The 23,569-nt window shown below is 38.8% G+C and overlaps 1 protein-coding gene across 2 annotated transcripts in view; it reads right to left on the reverse strand.

The window, feature by feature from the left end:
• Positions 1–23,569, reverse strand: part of MACROD2 (mono-ADP ribosylhydrolase 2) — a 1,175,381-nt gene that overhangs the window by 897,328 nt on the left and 254,484 nt on the right. For both annotated transcript variants that reach the window (XM_081314693.1, XM_081314692.1), the window contains exon 5: positions 20,066–20,182. In XM_081314693.1, coding sequence (XP_081170819.1) covers positions 20,066–20,182 — 117 coding nt within the window. The remainder of the gene's footprint in view (positions 1–20,065; positions 20,183–23,569) is intronic.

Raw genomic sequence — 23,569 nt, forward strand, 5'->3', positions numbered from 1 at the left:
CGGGACAGGGGCCATTCCTCTGTCCTAGTCTTATTAGACCTTTCGGCGGCTTTCGATACCATCGACCATGATATCTTGCTGTGACGCCTCAGGGGACTGGGAGTGGGAGGCACGGTTCTGCGTTGGTTCTCCTCCTTTCTCCAAGGTCGCTCGCAGTCGGTGCTGGCAGGGGAACAGAGGTCGACCCCGAGGCCTCTCGTTTGCGGAGTCCCTCAGGGGTCGGTCCTCTCGCCTCTCCTGTTCAACATCTACATGAAACCGCTGGGTGAGATCATTCGCAGCTTTGGAGTAGGGTACCATCAGTATGCTGATGACACCCAGCTTTTCATCTCAACTCCAAACAACATCAGTGATGCCCTCGACGTGATGTCCCGCTGCCTGAAAGCGGTCCGGGAATGGATGGGGAGGAACAGGCTTCAACTGAACCCGGACAAGACTGAATGGCTGTACGTACCGGCAAGCCAGGATACTCAGAGCATCCCATCCCTTAACATCGGGGACAAGTTACTACCCCCTGCTGATAGGGCCCGCAACCTGGGTGTCCTCCTAGACTCACAGCTCTCCCTGGAAGATCACATAGGAGCTGTGACCAAGGGGGCCTTCTCCCGGGTTCGACTGGTGCGCCAACTACGGCCTTATCTGGACCTGGATGCCTTACGTACAGTCACCCATGCCTTGTGACCTCTCGCCTAGACTACTGTAACGCTCTCTACATGGGGCTGCCCTTGAGATCCACTCGGAAGCTTCAACTGGTGCAAAGTGCAGCGGCACGGACACTTTTGGGAGCCTCCCGATACTCCCATATCACACCTCTCCTCCGTGCGCTGCACTGGCTTCCGGTTGCCTTCCGTGTGAAGTTCAAGGTGCTAACAATGACATACAAAGCCCTACATGGCATGGGTCCGGACTACCTATGGGAGCACCTTCTGCCAATGTCAACACCCCACCGCCTTGTGCGCTCCCACAGAGAGGGCCTCCTCAGGGTGCCACCGCTCAAGGAATGTCGGCTTGTGGCGCCCAGGGGGAGGGCATTCTCAGTGGGTGCGCCAGCCCTCTGGAACTGCTTACCAACTGAAATCCGGATGGCCCCCGACCTCCGCACCTTCCGGCGCGACTTAAAGACTTACTTATTCCAGCAGTCCGGCCTGGCCTGATAGCTCTGATAGCTCTAATTGGGGTCCCAGTTTGTTTTGTTTTGATTATTGTTTTTCAATACTGTTTCGTTTTGTTGCCTATCTTACTCTGTACACCGCCCCGAGTCCCTCGGGAGAAGGGCGGTTTATAAAAACAAACAAACAAATATATATATATATATATATATATATATATATATATATATATATATATATATATATATATATATATATATATATATATATATATATATATATATATATATAAAATCTCATTTGAAATCCCTTTTAAGGGAGGAATGTTTACTGCTTTAACTGAAAAATAGTGATCAACTGGGGCTAAACCAGGGGTAGGCAAACCTTGGCTCTTTTATGACTCGTGGACTTCAACTCCCAGAATTCCTGAGCCACCATAGCTCAGCATGGAAACCTCTCCCTTTCCCCTCAGCATGGTTGGCTCAGGAATTCTGGGAGTTGAAGTCCACGAGTCATAAAAGAGCCAAGGTTGCCTACCCCTGGGCTAAACCAATGTTTACCCAGTAGTAGGAGTCTTCCTATTAAGTCTAGTTTATAAAGTATATTGTAATAATGAGAGCCAATTAGCGCAAACTACTGAATCAGTTTGGTGTAGTGGTCAAGGCATCAGACTTCTAATGCCACCTGAGATACAAAGCCAGCTGGATGACCTTGGGCTAGTCAAGTTTCTCTCAGCTTTACAAAAGGAGGCAATGGCAAATCACTTACTAAAAAAAAAACCTTGCCAAGAAAATGGGAGGGTAGTCCCCAAGACTCCAGACCGATTCAAAAGCACACACACAAAAAAAGCTTAGCCCAAAACATTACATTATTTTACTTTGGCTTCTAAGATCAAACTTTTTATATGCTGTTTTGCTCTGATATTTCGGGAAATGTAATATGATATATCAGTTCTCTTTGCTTCACTGAACTTGCAGGCTGCTAATTCTGCCCTGTCTTCATGCTTCCTTTTCAATTATAGCCTCATATTTTGGGAGACAATTTATGGTCATAACTAGAGCACTTCAGCACATCAGAATGCTAATGCAAATTGATATGCTTTAACCAATTAGTGCATGGGAAAATGCACAATTATTCCTACCTATAATAAAAGTAGAGTTGAGATCTATAAGGAAAAAAACCCAATATCTGATATTTGGTTATTATTCTGCATATTCTTTTTCTTTCTTTTTCTTTTTTATCTCAGAGGTGCAGTGGGCCACTGGTTTAAAAGACGCTGGAGAAGATCTATACTCTGGCAGTTCAAGTTCTATCACATGACAGAGTGAGCTCCCATCATTTGCCCCAGTTCCTGCCAACCTAGCAGTTCAAAATCTGGTAAATGCAAATAGATCAATAGGTATCTCTTTGGTGGGAAGGAACAACATTCCACATTTCACCATATGCTTTGAGCTGCAACGTATCATGCTTAGAGACATGACCATGGAAACATCTTTGGACAGTGCTGACTCAATGGTTTAAAGAAATGGAGATGAGTACAGCCTTGTAAAGTCAGCTATGACTAGTGGTGTAAAACCTGCAGGCACCACTTTACCTTTTACTTTTTTTCTGGCTAACTTCCTCTTGTCTGAAACATCATAATCGAATCTTTTAAACACTAGCAGTCCCACCTATTTCAAAAATCTTGAATTCCTCTTTGCACACCTGGATGCCCAAGGTTTAATCTTTGGCATCTCCTGCCTGCCAGTCACTACTGGTGCTGCTGAACTAGATGAGAAAACGGAAGGCAGTTTTATATGTTTCTGTGAGTGGTGAGTAACCTTTCTACAACTGTACTCTGCAGATTGATTGTTTGTAGATTTTGAATACAACCATACTCCAAAATGATTCCCAGCATTTTGTAACATCCACATCAAAATACCCCAAAGAGACATATATTACACTGACACTTACTGATAAAATTTTCACCCCATTCCCGGGTCTGCAGTCCAAGTAACAACTAAACTTTAAAAGATCGGTAAAGAGGGTGCCTCCCACATACCCAGACTGTGCAGCAACCAGAGAAAAACATGTGCAGAAAGGCTCAACCCTAATAATAATAAGTAAGTATGTTGGAAGGGACCTTGGAGGTCATCTAGTCCAACCCCCTGCTCAGGCAGGAAACCCTATACCATTTCAGGCAAATGGCTGTCCAGTCTCTTCTTAAAAACTTCCAGTGTTGGAGCATTCACCACTTCTGGAGGCAGGATGTTCCACTGGTTAATTGTTCTGTCAAATAAGTTTCTCCTTAGTTCTAGGTTGCTTCTCTCCTTGACTAGTTTCCATCAGTTGCTTCTTGTCCTGCTTTCAGGTGCTTTGGAGAATAGCTTGACTCCCTCTTCTTGTCCCCCAATCATCTTTGTTGCCCTTCTCTGTACCCTTTCTAGAGTCTCAACATCTTTTTTACATCGTGGTGACCAAAACTGAATGCAGTATTCCAGGTGTGGCCTTACCAAGGCATTGTAAAGTGGTATTAATACTTCATGTGATCTTGATTCTATCCCTCTGTTAATGCAGCCTAGCACTGTGTTGGCTTTTTTGGCAGCTGCGGCACACTGCTGGCTCATATTAAAGTGATTGTCTACTAGGACTCCGCGATCCCTCTCACAGTTACTACTATCGAGCAAGGTACCACCTATACTATACCTGTGCATTTGATTTTTCCTGCCTAAATGTAGAACCTTACTTTTTTCACCACTGAATTTCATTTTGTTAGATAGCGCCCAGTGTTCGAGTCTGTCCAGATCCTCCTGTATTTTAAGCCTATCTTCTGGAGTATTGGCTATTCCTGCCAGCTTGGTGTCATCTGCAAATTTGGTGAGTTCCCCATCTATCCCCTCATCCAAATTGTTGATGAAGATGTTGAAGAGCACTGGGCCCAGAAGAGAGCCCTGGGGCACCCCACTACACACTTCCTTCCATGTAGATGCAGTTCCATTGAGGACCACACGCTGAGTACGGCCTGTCAGCCAGCTACAGAATCTTCTTGACAAATGTTGTCTGCAGTTACACCCAATTATAAATATCATCTGAATGTGATCTTGGTTTCACCTGTTTACTGGGCTGACATTCTAAATTTTCAGTGTGGCATATAAAAAGCTGCTCAGCACCGTCTTAGATTTACTCCTTTATCCTTCTGATGATAATAATATTCCAGTGCCAATGCAGATGCACAGGTGCATTTCCCTTCAGGTGACACTTATTGGCTACAACCATGTTGTTGCTCTTACACTGATAAGAGAGCAAGGTATCAGCTGCCTAAGGATAGTAACTTTGATTTATACCTTTGCATATAAATTAAGTTTTAAGTCATGTTCTCATTAAATATTTACAGAAGAGAAGCTCTAAAGGAAAAGATATATATTCCAGAAAAACCGACACCCCCTTAATTCAACAAGTCCTTTCAACGGAAACTGATGATACAGATGGAAGCTGTCCAGTATCCTTACAGATCACATTGTTCATATTCTTTCCCCTTGGGATATTTCAATAAAGGATTCAGAGCATCTTTATAGCTGCAAATCAAGTCTCTTTAAAATTTCAACCAGTTTCAATAAGGGGAAGCAATCAGTGCCTTCTCTCTCAGAAGAAGTGTTTATGCACAGTATTGATTGGGTAAGAATAATAATGAACACTCTAAAATGATCGTTCTCATATATTATCTGAGGAACTCTTATGATACCCCTTGTAAGAAAGTGTTATTCCAATAACAGAATCGAACAGCTGAGTCTAGGAATTACTAAAATAGCAGATAACACCTCTTAAGTGACTGCCAAGTGGGAGACCTGAACTGCTAACTTCCTCATTTACATGTTATAGTCAGTTGTTAATTTTAAAAAGTTTAACTATATAAAATCAGCTGTACAATATATGCCTTTTTGTAAAGAGGTGGAGGATCATATACACAGGCATACAAACATATGTATGCATCCAAGGTGTGTGTGTATGTGTCTGTCTGTCTGTCTATCTATCTATCTATCTATCTATCTATCTATCTATCTATCTATCTATCTATCTATCTATCTATCTATCTATCTACAAATTTCTTTTTGCTGACAAAAAGTTAAAGATTTTAAATGGGAGACTAGAACAGATAGATGAAAGATAGATAGATAGATAGATAGATAGATAGATAGATAGATAGATAGATAGATAGATAGATAGATAGATAGATAGATGTGTGTGTGTGTGTGTGTGTTTGTGTGCCTATACATATACGTGTGTGTGTATGTGTGTATATATATATATATATATGTATGTATGTATGTATGTACATGTATATGTATATGTATGTATGTATGTATATATATGTGTGTGTGTGTATATATACACATACACATATATATATAGTATTTATTTATTTATTTTATTTTAATTCCATTTATATCCCGCCCTTCTCCAAAGACTCAGGGCGGCTTACAAGCTTAGCAGTAGCAGTACATGCAAATGAACATCATATGTAACCCCGACATTAGCAAGTGACTATATAGCAGTGTCCCCTTGAGAAAAATGCTTTCATAATTTTATATTAAAAGAAAAACATGCATAATTAAAAACACATTATTGTCCCATATGTATTATATGTACTGAATATATGTACTATCATTTTATTCAATTATAATATTCTAAGTAATCCAAAACAAACTTTAAAAAACTTATCTTTTACTAATGATTTCAAATCTAATTTTTAAAATAAAACTAGATTATTATGCATATACAACAGAATACTTCCTAATCCCTGAAGAAAACTTTAATTAACCAGTTTGATTATTTCCACTGTGAATGATGCCAATATAGCTAAGTATTTGCATTACATCACAAATTACCTTAGAGAGCATAGTCACATTATCACATTGGATTGATCTACATTAAGTTTATCAGAAATGTGAGTTAATATCCAAACAACATTTCCTAAAGGGTAGAGGCTACATTAACACATTTCCATAGTGTGCAATTTGTTTGTCTACTTTAAAACAAATTCATGCTGTACTTCAAAAACACGTTTTCCCAGGATGACTAAAATTACAAAAATTTAAAATAATTAAAGTATATACTAAAATGCAGTAATTAAAATACAGGGTCAAAAATAAGTCAAGCAGATGCCATACAGAAAATTTGCAGTACAGGAATATATTTAAAACTCAATGTATTAATTTATTAAACTGCATGGAAGAATACTTTTTCCTTTGTTTAATCTAAAAAAAGAGAACAAAACCAGAGTCAGGCATACTGTATTTGGAAAGCATTCCAGGTAGGGGCTACCATTGAAAAGGCCTGTTGCTGACTTCCGGTGGCTCCGCGGACGACGAAGGGAGCCTTCCCGGGCTGCCCGCGGCTCAGCTGTTGTTTTTTCGCCCGAAACAGCGCCGATCAGCTGTTCGGGCGAATCTGAAGCCCCCTCCTCGGGAGAAGAGGAGGGGGCGAGCTCCCAGGTAGGGGTAGAGTTCTCCAGGGCCGCCTGAGCTTATGGCTTGGGCGGCTGAAGGATTGAACTCCCCCGTAGCCTGGGCTGCTCCCAGCTGGCCGTCGCCTCTGCTCCTGTTCTTGGAGCAGAGCCAGCCGTCTGCGACCACCCCTGCCTGAAGGAATGACTATGATTTAAAGGAGCAGGCAGAGCGATACAAGAGGAAATGGTAAAGAGGATTATTATGTTTTACTCTCCAGCTTGATGGACTTTTTTGGATTACAAATTTGAAGTGAAAGTGCGTCATATTTGGTAAAAGATGGCGGCTAAACCACCCCCTAAAACTCTTCGGAGTGCTGGAACTTCTCCCGTGCAACAATCATTATTGCAGGCGCTGCATCCTCCTGATGTATTGACATCAAAGGACTTACAAGATGCTCTTGAAAAACATACCCAGGTAATTTTGGAATCAATTAATATTAGATTTGCACAGATGGAGGAGAAATTGGAGAAATTGGAGGAGAGAATGGAGGAGAGGATGGAACAGAAGCTCAAAGCAATGAGGGTAGACATCTTGACTTCAGTGTGTAAAGTGGCTCAGTGTGTGGAAGAATTGGAGGAAAAGCTAGAAGACTTGACTCAAAAGAATGCTATATTAGAAACAAAAGTATTGGAGAATGAAAATAAAATGGAAAAGGAACTGTGTCTTGCTCAATATTTTCAGATGCAGTTTGCCATTAGAATTAGAGGCTTAAAGGAGAATACTAAGGAAGATCTAAAGCAGCTGGTTTCTGAGGCTTTTGAAATAGTGTTGAAACAGCCAGCATCTGAAATAAAAGGAGGCATGGACAAAGTGTTTCGTGTGAATTCATGGATTGCCAGACAGAGGAAGCTGCCTAGAGATGTGGTGGTATACTTTGCAAAAAGGGAAACTAGAGATGAAGTTATACAAGCTGCTTATGATACTAAAGTTATGATTGCTAATCAAGAAGTTTTGGTCTTAAAAGAAATTCCTCCAAAGATTCTAAGGAGAAGGAAGGATTTTACATTTCTTGTGCAAGAGCTCAAGCAGCGAGATATAAGGTTCAGATGGGAGATTCCAGTGGGGTTGATGGTGACGCATGAAGGTAAAAAGTACCGTTTGGTTACTGTGATGCAAGCGCGTGATTTCTACAATAATGTTTTAAATGCAACGCCATTAACACTTTTGGAAGCTGGAAAGGGATCTGGAGAAGGAGTGCATCAAGAGGCCGAAGATGGTCAGATAGAAGACAACGGTGTTGGAGGAGATCAAGATACAACCTCGTCGGATGAATCTATAAAACAGAGGGTGACGCGTGCTGCTGCAAAACGATCTAAGAAGAGAAAGTAGCAGGAATTGCAGAAGTCTTTGGAACTTTTACGATATAGTCAAGTAGTCAAGTAGGGGAGGGGGGAAAAGATTTGGGTGTAGACGCAATATATTTTTATATTTGGTGGTTTTGTGGAAAGGGTGAGCTTTTTTGGATTAAAGTTCAAGTTTTGTTTGCAATCTTTTTTTTTTTTTCTTCTTTTTTCTTTTTTGTTGTGTTTGGAATAATTATAGATGTGGTACTGGAAGAGGAACGGTCGATTACAGAAGAGTTGACTTTAAAGTTTTTTTGATTTGGGATCCTTGGTTAATTTGGAAAATTATTTGTAAGAATGTTATATCATGGAATGGATAAAATGGATGGAGTTTATTTAGGATAAGTATAGGGTTGAGAAGGGTTTTTTTTTTCTCTTTTTCCTTTTTTTTCCTTATGTTTAATACTATTAATACTATATATGTTTAATACTATTAAGGTTTGTTTCATTCTATATAAGCTAGAGAGTGTCCTTTTCTTATTCTAGTTTTTTTTTTATATATATATATTTAATATTGTTAAGGTCTGTTTTATCCTATATAAGCTAGAGAGTGATGGATTTTAGAATTTATAGTTGTTAGTATATGGTTGCTTAGGTTTGCTTTTTTTTTTTTTTTATATATATATACCTTGTATTCAGCTCTGGGAAGTAGGGGGGGGGAGGGGGGAGGTAGGGGGGGGGAGGGAGGGGGGAGGAGGGGAGGGAGGGGGGGAGGAGGGAGGGGGAAGGGGGGTTTTTTAAAGGAAAATTGTATTTTAAAACTTTTCAATAAAAAAAAAAAAAAAAAAAAAAAAGAAAAGGCCTGTTGCTGGATAGATCCTTACAAGTATAATGAATGAATGACTACATAGTGCCTCAATTTATGCTATAGACCCCAAACATGTCAAACTCGCGACATCACGTGATGTCGCACAATGTATCAGGATGATTTTGCCATTGCCGGCAATGGGGTAGGTGTGGCTTCCGCATGATGCATCCGGCCCATGGGCTGGCAGTTTAACACCCCTGCTATAGACAGTTGTGACACATATGTGATATCTATCTATCTATCTATCTACTGATAGATAGAAATAGAGATAGAGATAGAGATAGAGATAGAGATAGAGATAGAGATAGAGATAGAGATAGATAGATATATACATATAGATATAGATATACCCCCTTCATGGATTACTGCCTTGTCGTGGCGAAGGGGCTTGCGTAATTCAATGAAGCTATGAGCTATGCCGTGCAGGGCCACCCAAGACGGAAAGGTCATAGCCGAGAGTTCTGACAAAACGTGATCCACTGGAGAAGGAAATGGCAAACCACTCCAGTATCTTTGCCATGAAAACCCTATGGACAGTACCAAAAGGCAAAACGATATGATGCTGGAAGATGAGCCCCTCAGGTCGGAAGGCATCCAATATGCTACTGGGGAAGAGCAGAGGGCTAGTACTAGTAGCGCCAGAAAGAATGAAGCGACTGGGCCAAAGCCGAAAGGACGCTCAGCTGTGGATGTGTCTGGTGGTGAAAGGAAAGTACGATGCTGTAAAGATTTTTTCTCCATAGGAACCTGGAATGTAAGATCGATGAATCAAGGCAAGCTGGACGTGGTCAAACAAGAAATGACAAGACTGAACATCGACATCTTAGGTATCAGCGAACTAAAATGGACAGGAATGGGTGAATTTAATTCAGATGACCATCAGGTATACTACTGCGGGCAAGAATCCCTCAGAAGAAATGGAGTAGCCTTCATAGTCAATAAAAGAGTAGGAAAAGCAATACTGGGATACAATCCTCAAAATGACAGAATGATCTCAGTTCGAATCCAAGGCAAACCATTCAATATCACAGTAGTCCAAGTCTATGCCCCAACCACCGGTGCTGAAGAGGATGAAATTGACCGGTTCTATGAAGCCCTACAGCACCTTATAGAACTAACACCCAAAAATGATGTCCTTATCATCATGGGGGATTGGAATGCTAAAGTAGGAAGCCAAAAGATAACTGGAATAACAGGCAAGTTTGGCCTTGGAGTACAAAATGAAGCAGGGCACAGGCTGATAGAATTTTGTCAAGAGAATACGATGGTCATAGCAAACACTCTTTTCCAACAACCCAAGAGACGGCTCTACACATGGACATCACCAGACGGTCAACACAGAAATCAGATTGACTATATGCTCTGCAGCCAAAGATGGAGAAGCTCTATACAGTCAGTAAAAACAAGACCAGGAGCTGACTGTGGCTCAGACCATGAGCTTCTCCTTGCAAAGTTTAGGCTTAAACTGAAGAAAGTAGGGAAAAGCACTAGGCCACTCAGGTATGAATTAAATCATATCCCTGTTGAATATACAGTAGAGGTGACATAGATTTAAGGAATTAGATCTGATAGACAGAGTGCCTGAAGAACTATGGACAGAGGTTCGCGACATTGTACAACAGGTAGCAACCAAAACCATCCCAAAGAAAAAGAAATGCAAGAAAGCAAAATGGCTGTCTGAGGAAGCTTTGCAAATAGCTGAGGAAAGGAGGGAAGCGAAAGGCAAGGGAGAAAAACATAGATATGCCCAATTGAATGCAGAATTCCAGAGAATAGCTAGAAGAGATAAGAATGCCTTCTTAAATGAACAGTGCAAAGAAATAGAAGGAAACAATAGAATAGGGAGGACCAGAGATCTTTTCAAGAAAATTGGAGAGATGAAGGGAACGTTTAATGCAAAAATGGGCATGATAAAGGACCAAAATGGCAGGGACCTAACAGAGGCAGAAGAGATTAAGAAGAGGTGGCAAAATTACACAGAAGAACTATACAAGAATGAGCTTAACGTCCCAGATAATCACAATGAGGTGGTCACTGACCTCGAGCCAGACATCCTAGAATGTGAAGTGAAGTGGGCCTTAGAAAAGCTGAGCAACAACAAAGCTAGTGGAGGTGACAGTATTCCAGCTGAGCTATTCAAAATCTTAAAAGACGATGCAGTAAAAGTGCTACACTCAATTTGCCAGCAAATTTGGAAAACTCAACAGTGGCCACAGGATTGGAAAAGATCAGTTTACATTCCAATTCCAAAGAAAGGCAGTGCCAAAGAATGTTCAAACTATCGCACCATTGCACTCATTTCTCATGCTAGTAAAGTCATGCTTAAAATCCTACAAGCTAGACTTCAGCAGTATGTGGATCGAGAACTACCAGAAGTACAGGCAGGATTTCGAAGAGGCAGAGGAACTAGAGATCAAATTGCCAACATACGCTGGATCATGGAGAAAGCTAGGGAGTTCCAGAAAAACATCTACTTCTGCTTCATTGACTATGCTAAAGCCTTTGATTGTGTGGATCATAACAAACTGTGGCAAGTTCTTAAAGAGATGGGAGTACCAGACCATCTTATTTGTCTCTTGAGAAACCTATATGCGGGTCAAGAAGCAACAGTGAGAACTGGACATGGAACCACTGATTGGTTCAAAATTGGGAAAGGAGTCCGGCAAGGCTGTATACTGTCGCCCTGCCTATTTAACTTATATGCAGAGCACATCATGAGAAAGGCAGGGCTAGATGAATCAAAAGTTGGAATTAAGATTGCCGGAAGAAATATCAACAACCTAAGATACGCAGATGATACCACTCTAATGGCAGAAAGTGAAGAAGAACTAAAGAGCCTCTTGTTGCGGGTGAAGAAGGAGAGTGCAAAACTTGGGTTGAAACTTAACATTAAGAAAACCAAGATCATGGCATCTGGCCCTCTCAAGTCCTGGCAAATAGATGGGGAAGAAATGGAGGTAGTGACAGATTTTATTTTCCTGGGCTCCAAGATCACTGCAGATGGGGACTGTAGCCAAGAAATTAAAAGACGCTTCCTCCTGGGAAGGAAAGCCATGGCAAATCTAGACAGCACACTAAAAAGCAGAGACATCACCCTGTCAACAAAAGTGCGTATAGTCAAGGCTATGGTTTTCCCAGTTGCAATGTATGGCAGTGAAAGCTGGACCATAAGAAAGGCTGAGCGCCAAAGAATTGAGGCCTTTGAACTATGGTGCTGGAGAAGACTCCTGCGAGTCCCTTGGACTGCAAGGCGATCAAACCGGTCAGTCCTAGAGGAGATCAATCCCGACTGCTCTTTAGAAGGCCAGATCCTGAAGCTAAAACTCAAATACTTTGGCCACCTAATGAGAAGGAAGGACTCACTGGAGAAGAGCCTAATGCTGGGAAAGATCGAGGGCAATAGAAGAAGGGGACGACAGAGAATGAGGTGGCTGGATGGAGTCACTGAAGCAGTAGGCATGAGTTTAAATGGACTCCAGAAGATGGTAGAGGACAGGAAGGCCTGGAGGAATGTTGTCCATAGGGTCGCGATGGGTCGGACACGACTTCGCAGCTAACAACAACAACATAGATATATAGATGTGGGGGGGTGGATGTAGGACACATATATATGTGTAGCACACATCCCTTCTTAAGGGTGCTGAAAACCACTTGGTTAAGCAGGTAAATAATTCACTAAGAACATCTCTCGCCTAACCTAAGCCTCTTTTTCTTCACCCTTAGTCAACTCATTAACATGGCCAGGAACTGATTCAGCATTTCCACTCTCTCACTGTATCTGAAGGAAAGAAGGGATAGAGCTACATATGGATGACATCTCACTCTGAATCTCCCAGAGCTCTCTGAGCAGCTTCACATAGATGGGGAAACAAAATGGGGGGAAATAGATTCCTGAATGTAATCTAAGTATCTTTGTATGTAAGCAGCCCACCAAGGAGCAGATAAGAGGCCCTCTGGTACAACCTTTAAGAAATAACCTGATCAGAACCACCACAGAGTTGTTCCATCCATCCTCAGCACAGATAATCTTCCAGACGGATGAAATGATGAATGGAATCACAAGCTTCAAAAGAGGTCCATGAACACTAACATGATTGTATTGACCATCTCTCTCCTGGGTGGTGGGGAGACTATAGCATGATCAAGGGAGTTTCAGAACCAAAACAAGGACTAAAATTGATTGGTAAAGATCTAAAAAAATCAATTTTATCCGAAGTGTCTAGTTCTGGCAAGCCATCACTTGCTTGAGCACTGTCTCCAGGAGAAGATCCTGGCTACAAGCATATAGTTGTTCAAATCTTTTACATCTAATTATGTTCATTTAAAGACAACTATCATCTTCTGTATCTCCGATGAATAGATGGCATAGATGGCAAGCCATGATGTGTAAGAATAGAGCAAAATAACAATAGCAGCATTAAATTCCCAGGTGATCATGAATCTTTAAGAAATGTTTTTAATTTTAGATTAGGACTTTATTCCATTAAATAAAAAAGACAAAGAAAACATAGTCTTATTCAGTAAATCTTCACAATAATCAAAGCAATCCTATACCTTGAGGTTCCAAGTACATATTAGGGAGAAGAAAAGAGAAGCAGTTCTCAGTGTTTTTGCTTAATTTTAGATTAATATTATGTTGTGGTTTACCTCAGATGAAATTAAACTAATAAAATAACTACCTACAAGAAAGGGATAGGACCAGAAAACCTACTTTATATCCTAAATGGTTTTTGGCAAAATTGTTGAGGAGGTACAACCAACTTTAATAGAGTGAATTCATAAAGACAAGCAGAGCATAATATCTGGAATCATCATGACTAAGAGAGACTAAGGTCTAACCCTAACTAATCAATCTATCATGGAAATTAATTATTATTTTTTCCCATGGACTTCCAAAGGACTATTTTTCTCAGGAGTGGAATAGTCTTCTACTACAATTTCTTTTAAACTAAAAGTACAAAAAGTAGAAAAGATGATGGCTTTCAATTATCCTTTACTTTATTGGAAATTTGTGTGTGTGTGTGTGTGTGTGTGTGTGTGTGTGTGTGTGTGTATTTCAGGGGTTGTTAGTTTGTGTGGCTGAGTTGATTATGTTTATAAAAATTTAAAAACAAAAATTAAGATAGAGAACTAGAACAGAGCAGATTTATAGATGAACATAGATAAAACTGGAACAGACTCAACAAATTGATACTATCTTCTCTATTGACAATCTTTCCTTAGGAAGCTCAAATAGATTGCCATCAGTTATCTAATATCCACAAATTCAATGGACTCCAATATATTAAAATTCGATTAGCTGCTTCTTTATCAATCCCTGGACACCACCAAGATCATTAGAATATTTATATCATCCCACTGAAGAAAATTCTGAAATTCAGTTCTAAGATATTAACAATATACATAACCAGTGCTTTTTTTGTAAAAAAAAAAAAAAGGAACTCACACATGTCATACAACCCATGTTGCCTACCTTACAAGGTTTACCTTTGTAGTTGGAAAAAAAACCTTCAATTTTTACTGTATCTAAAAGACTAGGATTTAGTTCAAGGTAAGTTAATACTATTAATGTTACCATGCACTGTGTGGCTTTAAATTACAAGAAGGCATTTTATTAATCTTTTGGGACATTTACCACTGGCATACCAATTTAGTTTAATGAGTGGAAATGTCAGCTTTCTATGTGGAATGAAATTGGCTCAATAAAACAAAATTTGGTTGTTTGTAAAAGATTGAATTATTTTTAAGAAGTTGTCAAACAAGGTGGAAAAATGTACACTTGGAGTTTAATATGGATATTGACTTGAAACAAATTAAAGTTGAAACTTTGTCAGTGAACAGATTACTTTTAATTTATCTTTAAATTAAACCCAATTTAATAAACAGTTCTGATTAAACCTCATACTGTAAGTCTCCCTTTACATCTGACTAATACATAATTAATATATATTATTATTAATAATAATAATACCTCCAAATCACAAGACATTGGCTTTATTCTTATTTTTTCCCTCTGCAGTTTGAATATAAAGTATAAAAGACTAAAAAGAGATTTTTGTACACATCCCAGCCTTTGAACTATCCAAGGAACTGAAAGAGCAAAGTTTTGCTGTCGGGCAAGCTTCCACACCAGCCAACTTTCTTTCCTCTCGCTTCGTCTCTTTTTAACCTCACACACACACCCCACCTTCTGTAAGGGAAGACAAAAGGCTCACTCAACCTCTCATGAAAGATGGCCTCCAAATTTATGTGTCTCCCACCGCCACCATCGACTTCCACACCACGTGGTCTGACCCAGTCAATCAAGCCATGCTCTGGCTGTGGTGCTCCAGCGCCTCATGGCTCCTCCTAGAAGAGGCAGACAGCACCAGAGGGGACCCCACTCGCACTATACCACCAGCAGAGCATTTCCAAAAGCAAATGAGGATAGGAAGGGCAACAATAGGAAAAGAACACAACTCTGGAAAATCTGTCCAAAAAAAGGTGCCAGAACTCTGTTCTGGTGTGTTCTATGACAAAAAAAAGCCCTGTGCTTAACTATTATTTCTAAAGAACAAAAGTGCATATTAATTGAACACTAGCCACATATACTCTAACTGAACTTCTTAGCCACAGCAGATCTCAAATCTCATCCTGGTAATGATCTTGGAGCAGTCATGTAGTCTCTTAAAAGAGGGGCCTCAGACCCCAGATTCACTTGAATAGCCACCCAGTTATGAAAACTGCAGCATCTCTTCATCAAATACAAAAAGACTCAGTAACTTTGGGGAGAAAACTGTAACAAAACAAGCTCAATAGTCAGAAGGCTTTGCTGGGCAGACATGTCAAACTCATGACATCATGTGACATCACGCAACGCATTGGGACAGTTTTGCCATTGCCGCCAATGGGGTGGGCGCGGCTTCCGGATAACATGTCCAGCCTGCGGGCTGCCAGTTTGACACCCCTGAGTTAGGGTATGATAGTGATGGTGTTGTAATCTTCATTATAAAGCTCTCTGTATACAGCAAATTATTGCCAGAAAAATGTGTACTACATGCAACCTTGTATACTTGACTATTTGTGTGCTTTGAATCTTGATGCCTGACAGATCTCTTATATATTGGCTCCTTTTTACCTGAATCCTGACTTCTGCTCTCTTGCTCTCACCCAATGGAACTTAATCTAATATTTCTGAAACATAACATACTTCTTTGGTATTGATTTAGTGTCTACTCTTTCATGAATATCTCCTTGAATTACAGATGGATTGGCTCAATATCTAGTTGTAACCAGGAGAGGACAGCTACCTATTTTTTTATATAATCTATACAATAAAATGTAGCAAAACGCCAAGAGATTTAAAAACTATATAGAAAAGAAGGCTCCAATTTCAGTAAATTTGGTAGATTTGATCAGGCACCAAACAACATTATGTAATGCAGACCAAGGGACCACTATAAGAGATCATGAAAGCAACCATTGGGATTCTAGTAAACTATCCTTCTAACCATCCTGGACTATGCCCAACCAATCTGTCTTGTTTCTATAGCACTGGTGTCCACAGGAAGAAAAATGATGAAAGGTACATGACAGTGTTATGTGTCATAAATGCTGTGACTTACATGCTGTATCAGATATTGTGACCCAATATGTAACAGTGTCATTTGTGTAATAACATCACTTTTATGTTACAGTTTGCTATGGCTGCTTGATGAGTATGAGAACATCCACACCGAAACCACACCAAAACCAACAAAAAGTACTAGGTGAGAATGTGATTTTCTTAAAAAGAAAAAGGAAAAAGGAAATTTTGCTCACTAAAATGAGGCAGGCTGTGATCCCCAATTAGTCCAGAAACAAATTAAAAGTATCAATTAAACTTTGCCAAATATTAGTATATTTTCTCACTTAAAAATTATGTGTAACTAGTGTTTCAAACTGCTACCTATACTATCCTGATGACCTATACTATTCAGATGTCCTTCATTTATTATTCCACAATCAACTTGTTGTTGGTGCATCATTGCTATTTTCTGTCTGCTCACTGCATTTCTTTCTAGTACTTAAAAATCAGTTCTCCTGAAGATGTCCCCAGATTACTATTACTACTACTACTACTACATGGAACTCTTTCCCCCCTTCTACTACCCAAATCATCTCCTTTAGAAAAGGCAGGGTTAAATCCTTCAAAAAGTAAAGAAGCCAGACTTTGGTTGTCCTTAGTGTATCTTTCTTGATAGACCTACCTAGTTAAGAAGAAGAATTTGGACTTTGTTCCACTTTTTTGCACTTTGTGAAAAGCATTATCTGGTCATTCCTGACTAAAAATCTGGTTGAGGCTCCACAAAATCTCTAGTAATAATCTTCAGGCCCTTTTTTTTTAAATCCAACTGCGCACTTGGCTTCTTCTCCCCTTCTGTTTTAATGTTTAGCTATTCTATCCAGTTTATTGAGGAGACAGGGAAATCATTACTTTAGCTCAGACATGTCAAACACAAGGCCTGGGGGCCGGATCCGGCCCGCGAAGTGTTTTCATGTGGCCCGCAAAGCCATCCTGGAAACAGTGAGGGAACGGCCCCCTCTGCTTGGCCCTGGCCCAGAGACCCTCCTTCTGCCAGAAACCCTCAGATCTGTCCCACTCCTGCCCAGGCCTCCATAGGCATCCTTGATGTGAACAATGTAGAGCTGGCCACGCCCACCCAGTAGGCCATACACACTCTAGCCATGCCCACCCAGTAGGCCACACCCACCCTGGCCATACCCACCCAGCCCCCTGAGGGCAACCACAATGCTGATGCGGCCCTCAATGAAATTGAGTTTGACACCCCTGCCCATTCCACTTCCAGAGAAGGGAAAAATCCATGATTTTTTTTTTACTCTTCCAAAATATTTTCTGTTCTACAAAGACATTTCAGCAGTAAAGAATAGATAACAGAATGTGCAGCCTTGCTCCCTTCCTTCGCCCCAACCTCTTTCCTTTTGTATTCCATTTTTTACTGTCTTATTATAGATCATTATTAGCTGCTCTGCGTGTAATGTTTAAAATTAATGGTTTCTTAAATAAAAGATGCAGAGCTTTGTGTATGCCCCTAACTTATGCATCCCTATTTATATGGCAGGCAACATAATACAGATTCTCTGCAGGAGGCTAGAGAAGAGATGCAGTCTTGGACGAGAGAAAAGAATATCGCAGACTAGTTTCACAAAGCAGCCTCTTTTCTGGATAGGAAATAAGAGTTTATTGTCCCAATGATCCTGGTTTTTGAAGATCCTGAGAGGGTTTTTTTTTCCTAAGTGAATCAAGGTGCAAAACGATGCTGAGCTTGACAAAGACCTAAGATATAAAACAGTTTTCAACTATATTCCTATACTGAGATCTATAAGGTGCCTATAATTTACTTACATGAGCTGCTTCGTGGCAGGAAAGTAACGTGATTTGCCTCTTATTGGCAGTCCCCATCAGTTCATAGCTTTCAGCAGTAATTCCATTCCTTGGAAGAGGCTTCTGCTTATACTACATAAAAGCCTCCTCCGCCTATTGGGACAATTCAAGGTAGCCTTCAAAGTGAAACAGAGCAACCCAAGCACCTTTTGGTTAGAAGTTAGGGACGTGCATTCCTTCGTGAAGCAGCTTTGTAAGGGATGGGATTGCACAACTTTTTTTTTAACTGAAGCAAAGCATCTTTTAATGTTTTGCACAGATTGGGATAGAATGTTCATTCAATTGTACTATGGGCCTTCTCCTGGACTGAAATGGATTTTACAGGACGGACAACCTGGAGTATTGAATAGATCAGATTTAATTTTGATTAAATGTTTGTTACATTTCATACATTGAACTGTATTATATGTAATTTTTGATTAAAAGCATAGAATCAAAATTTGCAACCTCTGGAAAACAGCAGAACGCTCCCAATTTTGAACTGTATAGAAATGACCCTGAATGTCCAAATCATTCAGTGAGTTTTACAGTATAAAACACAGCCTCCTTCCTAATAACTGTTATTATGCATCCAAGCTGCATATTACTACTATTTCAGTGTTTACTTTCCCAAGCCTGATTCCGCTATTATGTAACGTGGAAAAGAAAATAACCATCTCTTCATTTACATATAATGGGGCTGTTGTTAATATAAGGTTTTGAAGTGAGAAAAACATATTGTAATATTGAAAGCAGTATTCCATTGAATGCTTAGGTGCAACAAAGTCCTCATAGTATTTGCCAATCAATCTACACCCAAGAGCTGAAACAACATAAATCACTTTAATCTTTTTCGCTTAAAATGAATTTGCTCCCAAGAAATCTGTATCAGGTTAGAAGCCATGCATCTCTCTATTGCTCTGTCCTCAGCCCAGCAGGATTCAATCACAGGGACTTTTGCATTCAGAAGGAATGACCACATCAATAAAGGTTTTATTTAAAGGCAAAATGAGAAGATAACACGCAGTGGTACATAAGACATCAATGGAAAAAAATAACCCTCCACAAATATTGAAGAAAATAAGACACTAACAAATACCAAAAAAAATGAATAAGAACAAAGAAAGACCTTACACCTTTTTTCCAGTTATGACAGCAGGCAGACCCCTTCAGAATCAGCAAATATACAGCATTTTCTGCCAGTTAGCTCTGCATCAAAGTTTCCCCAACTCTTGGAGCTTTCTGAACAACTTATACAGTTCCAAAGTGGAATTATACACCTGTTTTCAATGACCTTATCTCATCTGATTTTGCCAAGGCCAAACAGAATAATGTTTCGATTGCTCCAGCCAAAGAGAACATCCAAAGTTTAAGGGGCCTTGAAGATGAGAAACACCAATCTACATGTTCTGTAGTGAGGCAGGATAAAATAGAATGTAACCTTTTAATGACTAAAATAAATCCTTGATTAATTGTGTATGACATTATATGGGAATATAAAGCTTTATGTGCCACACACCTAAGTTAAAAGTATACAATCCAACTATCTGATACCTCCTCGCCAATTTTCTGGTGAAACCAACATCCCTACAACCATGCAGTCAAAATTAAAATGGATATTCTCTTAAAATGCTAGAAGGCTTTTTCAGAGGCAGAAATCTGTGACCCATCCTACTTCCCAAAATAAACAGGATACATCCAATTATTTAGCATATTTAAAATATCTCCATTTCCCAAAGGACAAAAGTCATTGTAAACCACACTTAATTTTACTAATTTCATTAATGCTTCACATTACTTTGTTGAAAATTCAAGATATAGATAGATATAGATATAGATTATAGATAGATAGATATAGATATATCATTTCACCTGATTCTTTTTCTTTTAAAAAAAGTATGAAATAGCTTACTCACATTTTGCTGGTAGGTCATAACCACAAGTGATTTTGGCTTGTCCAGTTTCACAGCCACTCAGATTGCGACATTCAGCAACTAGACAAGGGCCAGCAGCTCTGTGTATACATCCATCCACTAAACAAAAGAAAACATTTTCAATAAACAATCTTTTCCACTGCTTTCACAAGAATGAGACAGAGCAAAACCAGCTTCCGACAACTGTAATAATAATTAGGTGTCCTTCTAAATCCACGCCTGTTTGGGGAAAGACAGGGGAAATATTTAATCTGAGAGTTGTCTTTCATTTCCTTATTCCAAAGAAAGAAGAAAAGAGAGAGAAGAGGCTTTGCCTTTTGTTTGAAGTTCTGACAAAATTGCAGCCAAAAAGCCTACCAGGATCTATGTGTTATGGATTAATGCAATAGGAATAACTCTCTGATGTAAGGATATTCTGATGGGACAGGGGGAAGAATGGTTGAGCAAGCTAAGTAAGACTTTTTCTCCTGTTCAAGGAAGGGGGAAAGAGAAAACCTCTCCAATTTCATCTTAAACAGCAGTACATTCCGGATAATAGTGAAAGTTGATAAAGAATGCCAAATATGGTTCAAAATGCATACAATGTACCCAAAGACAGATTTTACTTGCAAAGTATGGATTCACACATGCCCAGAAAAATACTGATAATATATATCCCAAAAAACCCTGTGATGTTAATGTGACTGGTTATTAACTTATCTGGTTACCAAGTGAAAAGGAAATTGTGTTTGTTATTATTAAAAACTCAGTCTGAAGATTAAAGTTTGATTCAATATTACTTTGCGGATCTGCCTAATCCCTTTGGGTTAGTGGGTAGAATATTAAATGTTTGAATTAAATAAATGAAAACATTCCTCTAAATTTTCTAATATTTCCTGCATCATAAATTCTTTTATATAAAAGAATGTGACTGCTACAATATCTCTTTATTCCTGCACTATTCTAAACATTTAATAATTTATAACATTTTCCACTGTAGTATCAACCAAAAATTATTGGGAAATTCCTAGTGCTCATGGTCAATGAAGGAAACAGCAGAAGGGAGGAGAGATTTAACCTATTAGTAGGAAATAGGAGAAATCCTTTTTCCCAATTAGAGATGCAATAATCAATTAAAATAAATATCTAAAACCAAAAAAAATAACTGCAAATATTGCTAGTCACTACACTAATGGCAATGCTACAATTTATTGCAAAAATACTGTAGTCCCCATATGTTCCTTTCATATGTTGAAATTACAGAAAGGGACAAAAAGTATTGGAATATGGTGAGATCCAGATTTAATCTCTAATATTACAAATATTTACATAAACAAAGGAAACCACAATCCATCTTGTGGACTCTCATATTGTGTTTGTAATTCTGAGCTGCTACATCCATCCAATAAATCTGTTCCAGGCTGGATCCCTGTAACAGAGCTGGGGCCAATTGGTTTACTCTTTTTATCCCCTTAAATCTTGCCTTTCCTATAATATACTGAGACAAGAAAATACCAAGATTGATTTCTTTGGACAAAGCCCGTTTATAAAGTTGGAGTCAAATTATGACATTTCTACTCGGTCTTTGTAAGATAAGGCAACTACCATTTTCCCATACAACAAGGATTGCCAACCAGTTGGCTTAATTAACTGAAGCCTTCCATTCATTTAAAAATGTTCTATAAATATCTATGGAGATTCTCAGTCATCCAGGTCAGGGTTGTCCCAAAGGTGCTTTTTTCATGAAGCAGCTGGACTTTCTTGTTTTGCTTTGAAGACATTTCACTTCTTATCCAAGAAGCTTCTTCAGCTCTGACTGGATGGTGTTCTATAAATAATCATTTTGGACCTCTGTTAAAATTGATATTTTCCTTTCCTACCAGCCTTACGACCAGTGAAATAGCTAAATTAATGACATATGTGTTTGATCTGATCTAGATACAGGAACCAAGTAGGAATGTGTAAATCAAACTGGAAATTACCTATAGTAACTCTTAACACTAATCCTAACTCTATAATAATTTTCCAATCATTTTCACCACATGTATTGTGAATGCTATTTTTTATTCCTTTAACACTTCAGCAGAAAAAGGTAGATGAATGTATTATTATAAATTATTATTATTATTAAGATTAGAGAAAGGAATTTTCTTGATTCAGTAAAGTGCATTGTATTATAAGTAACCAACATTTTTTATTTCACTTAAAGGTGTGCATGATATGAAATAGCATAAAGTTAGAGTTCACATTTGCACATTTAAATAGCAGATCAAAGTCAAGTCATCATCAGGTTTCTCATTACTGCAAATTATTCAGAAGGTTATTATTTCTTTTTAGGAGTTCTCTGTCACTCCAGTTAAATGAAAGGATAACAACATGCATGGTAAATATACCATTTTACAATATGTAAAGTTAAAAAAAACCTTGTATTAAATCAATGCTTCCATATACCACTGTTACTGAGCTGAAGTAGAAGAAACATTTTTTATTACAGTATGTTTCTCTCTTTTATCAACTTTAGGATGAATGTACAGTTTACAAAATTATGTCCACTGGGCCATAAACAGTCAGAAGCAACCAAATAAAAAAACATTATAAAATCACTATAAAATCACAACAGCAGGGCATTAAAATTACATTAATATTATAAATAATTGCATACACTTCGTTCTCTTGGCATATTCAAAGCTTACATACAAAGCTCTTTTCACAGCATGTTGAAATTGGCCAAGGAAAAGAGCCAACATATTCATATTACAGTATATAAGTTGCCTTTTACTAATTTCTGTAAGAACACTCTTTTCTGGGCTGAATCTTGCTTGGTGTAGGTTAGCTGTGAGCCAAGCTGTTCTTGATTCCAAACACTGATTCAGCGTACCCACAGCATACTCAGAGTTAGGTACTTAGGTTGACAATATCACAAACTTGTCTCAGTAGTTATTTCTGATTGTTAAAGAATCAAGAAAAGAACATTGTCCTTCAAGTAACTACTGCAGAATTATCATTTATGTACCTCTAGTAAAAAAAAACCAAGTTAAATTATTAACTCCAACATCTTAGAAACTGCAGTATTAAATTGACTCAAATGACACTTAGTGGGTCAAGTGCTGGAAATAACCTTTCCTTCTGTAGTCTTGTGGAAAAGGTGCTTGCCCTCAAAATTATAAAATGAGTCATAGTTATTTTCACATTCAGTGGGGAGCTATGAATATGAATGTTTAAACAAAGGGAACAATGCATCTATTGTAGATTCACGCACTTTATTACTGAAGATAATTTAGTAAACACGGTGCTAGATTTTCTGGAAGGACCTGAGAAACAGTTGATGAGATAGAAAAGCACATTACTGGACAGTCAAAAACAGCATTTTAAAGGTAAAATAAGATTTTAATGTTGATCATGAAAATGTAAACTGTGTCCTTCAATCTGTATATACTAATCTATAAAAACAGAATCTTCATCTTCTAGAAGATTCTTCATCTTCTATCTAAGAAAATAGTGTGTCAT

This window comes from Vipera berus (assembly GCF_964194415.1).
Source record: "Vipera berus genome assembly, chromosome: 1".
Taxonomy (NCBI): domain Eukaryota; kingdom Metazoa; phylum Chordata; class Lepidosauria; order Squamata; family Viperidae; genus Vipera; species Vipera berus.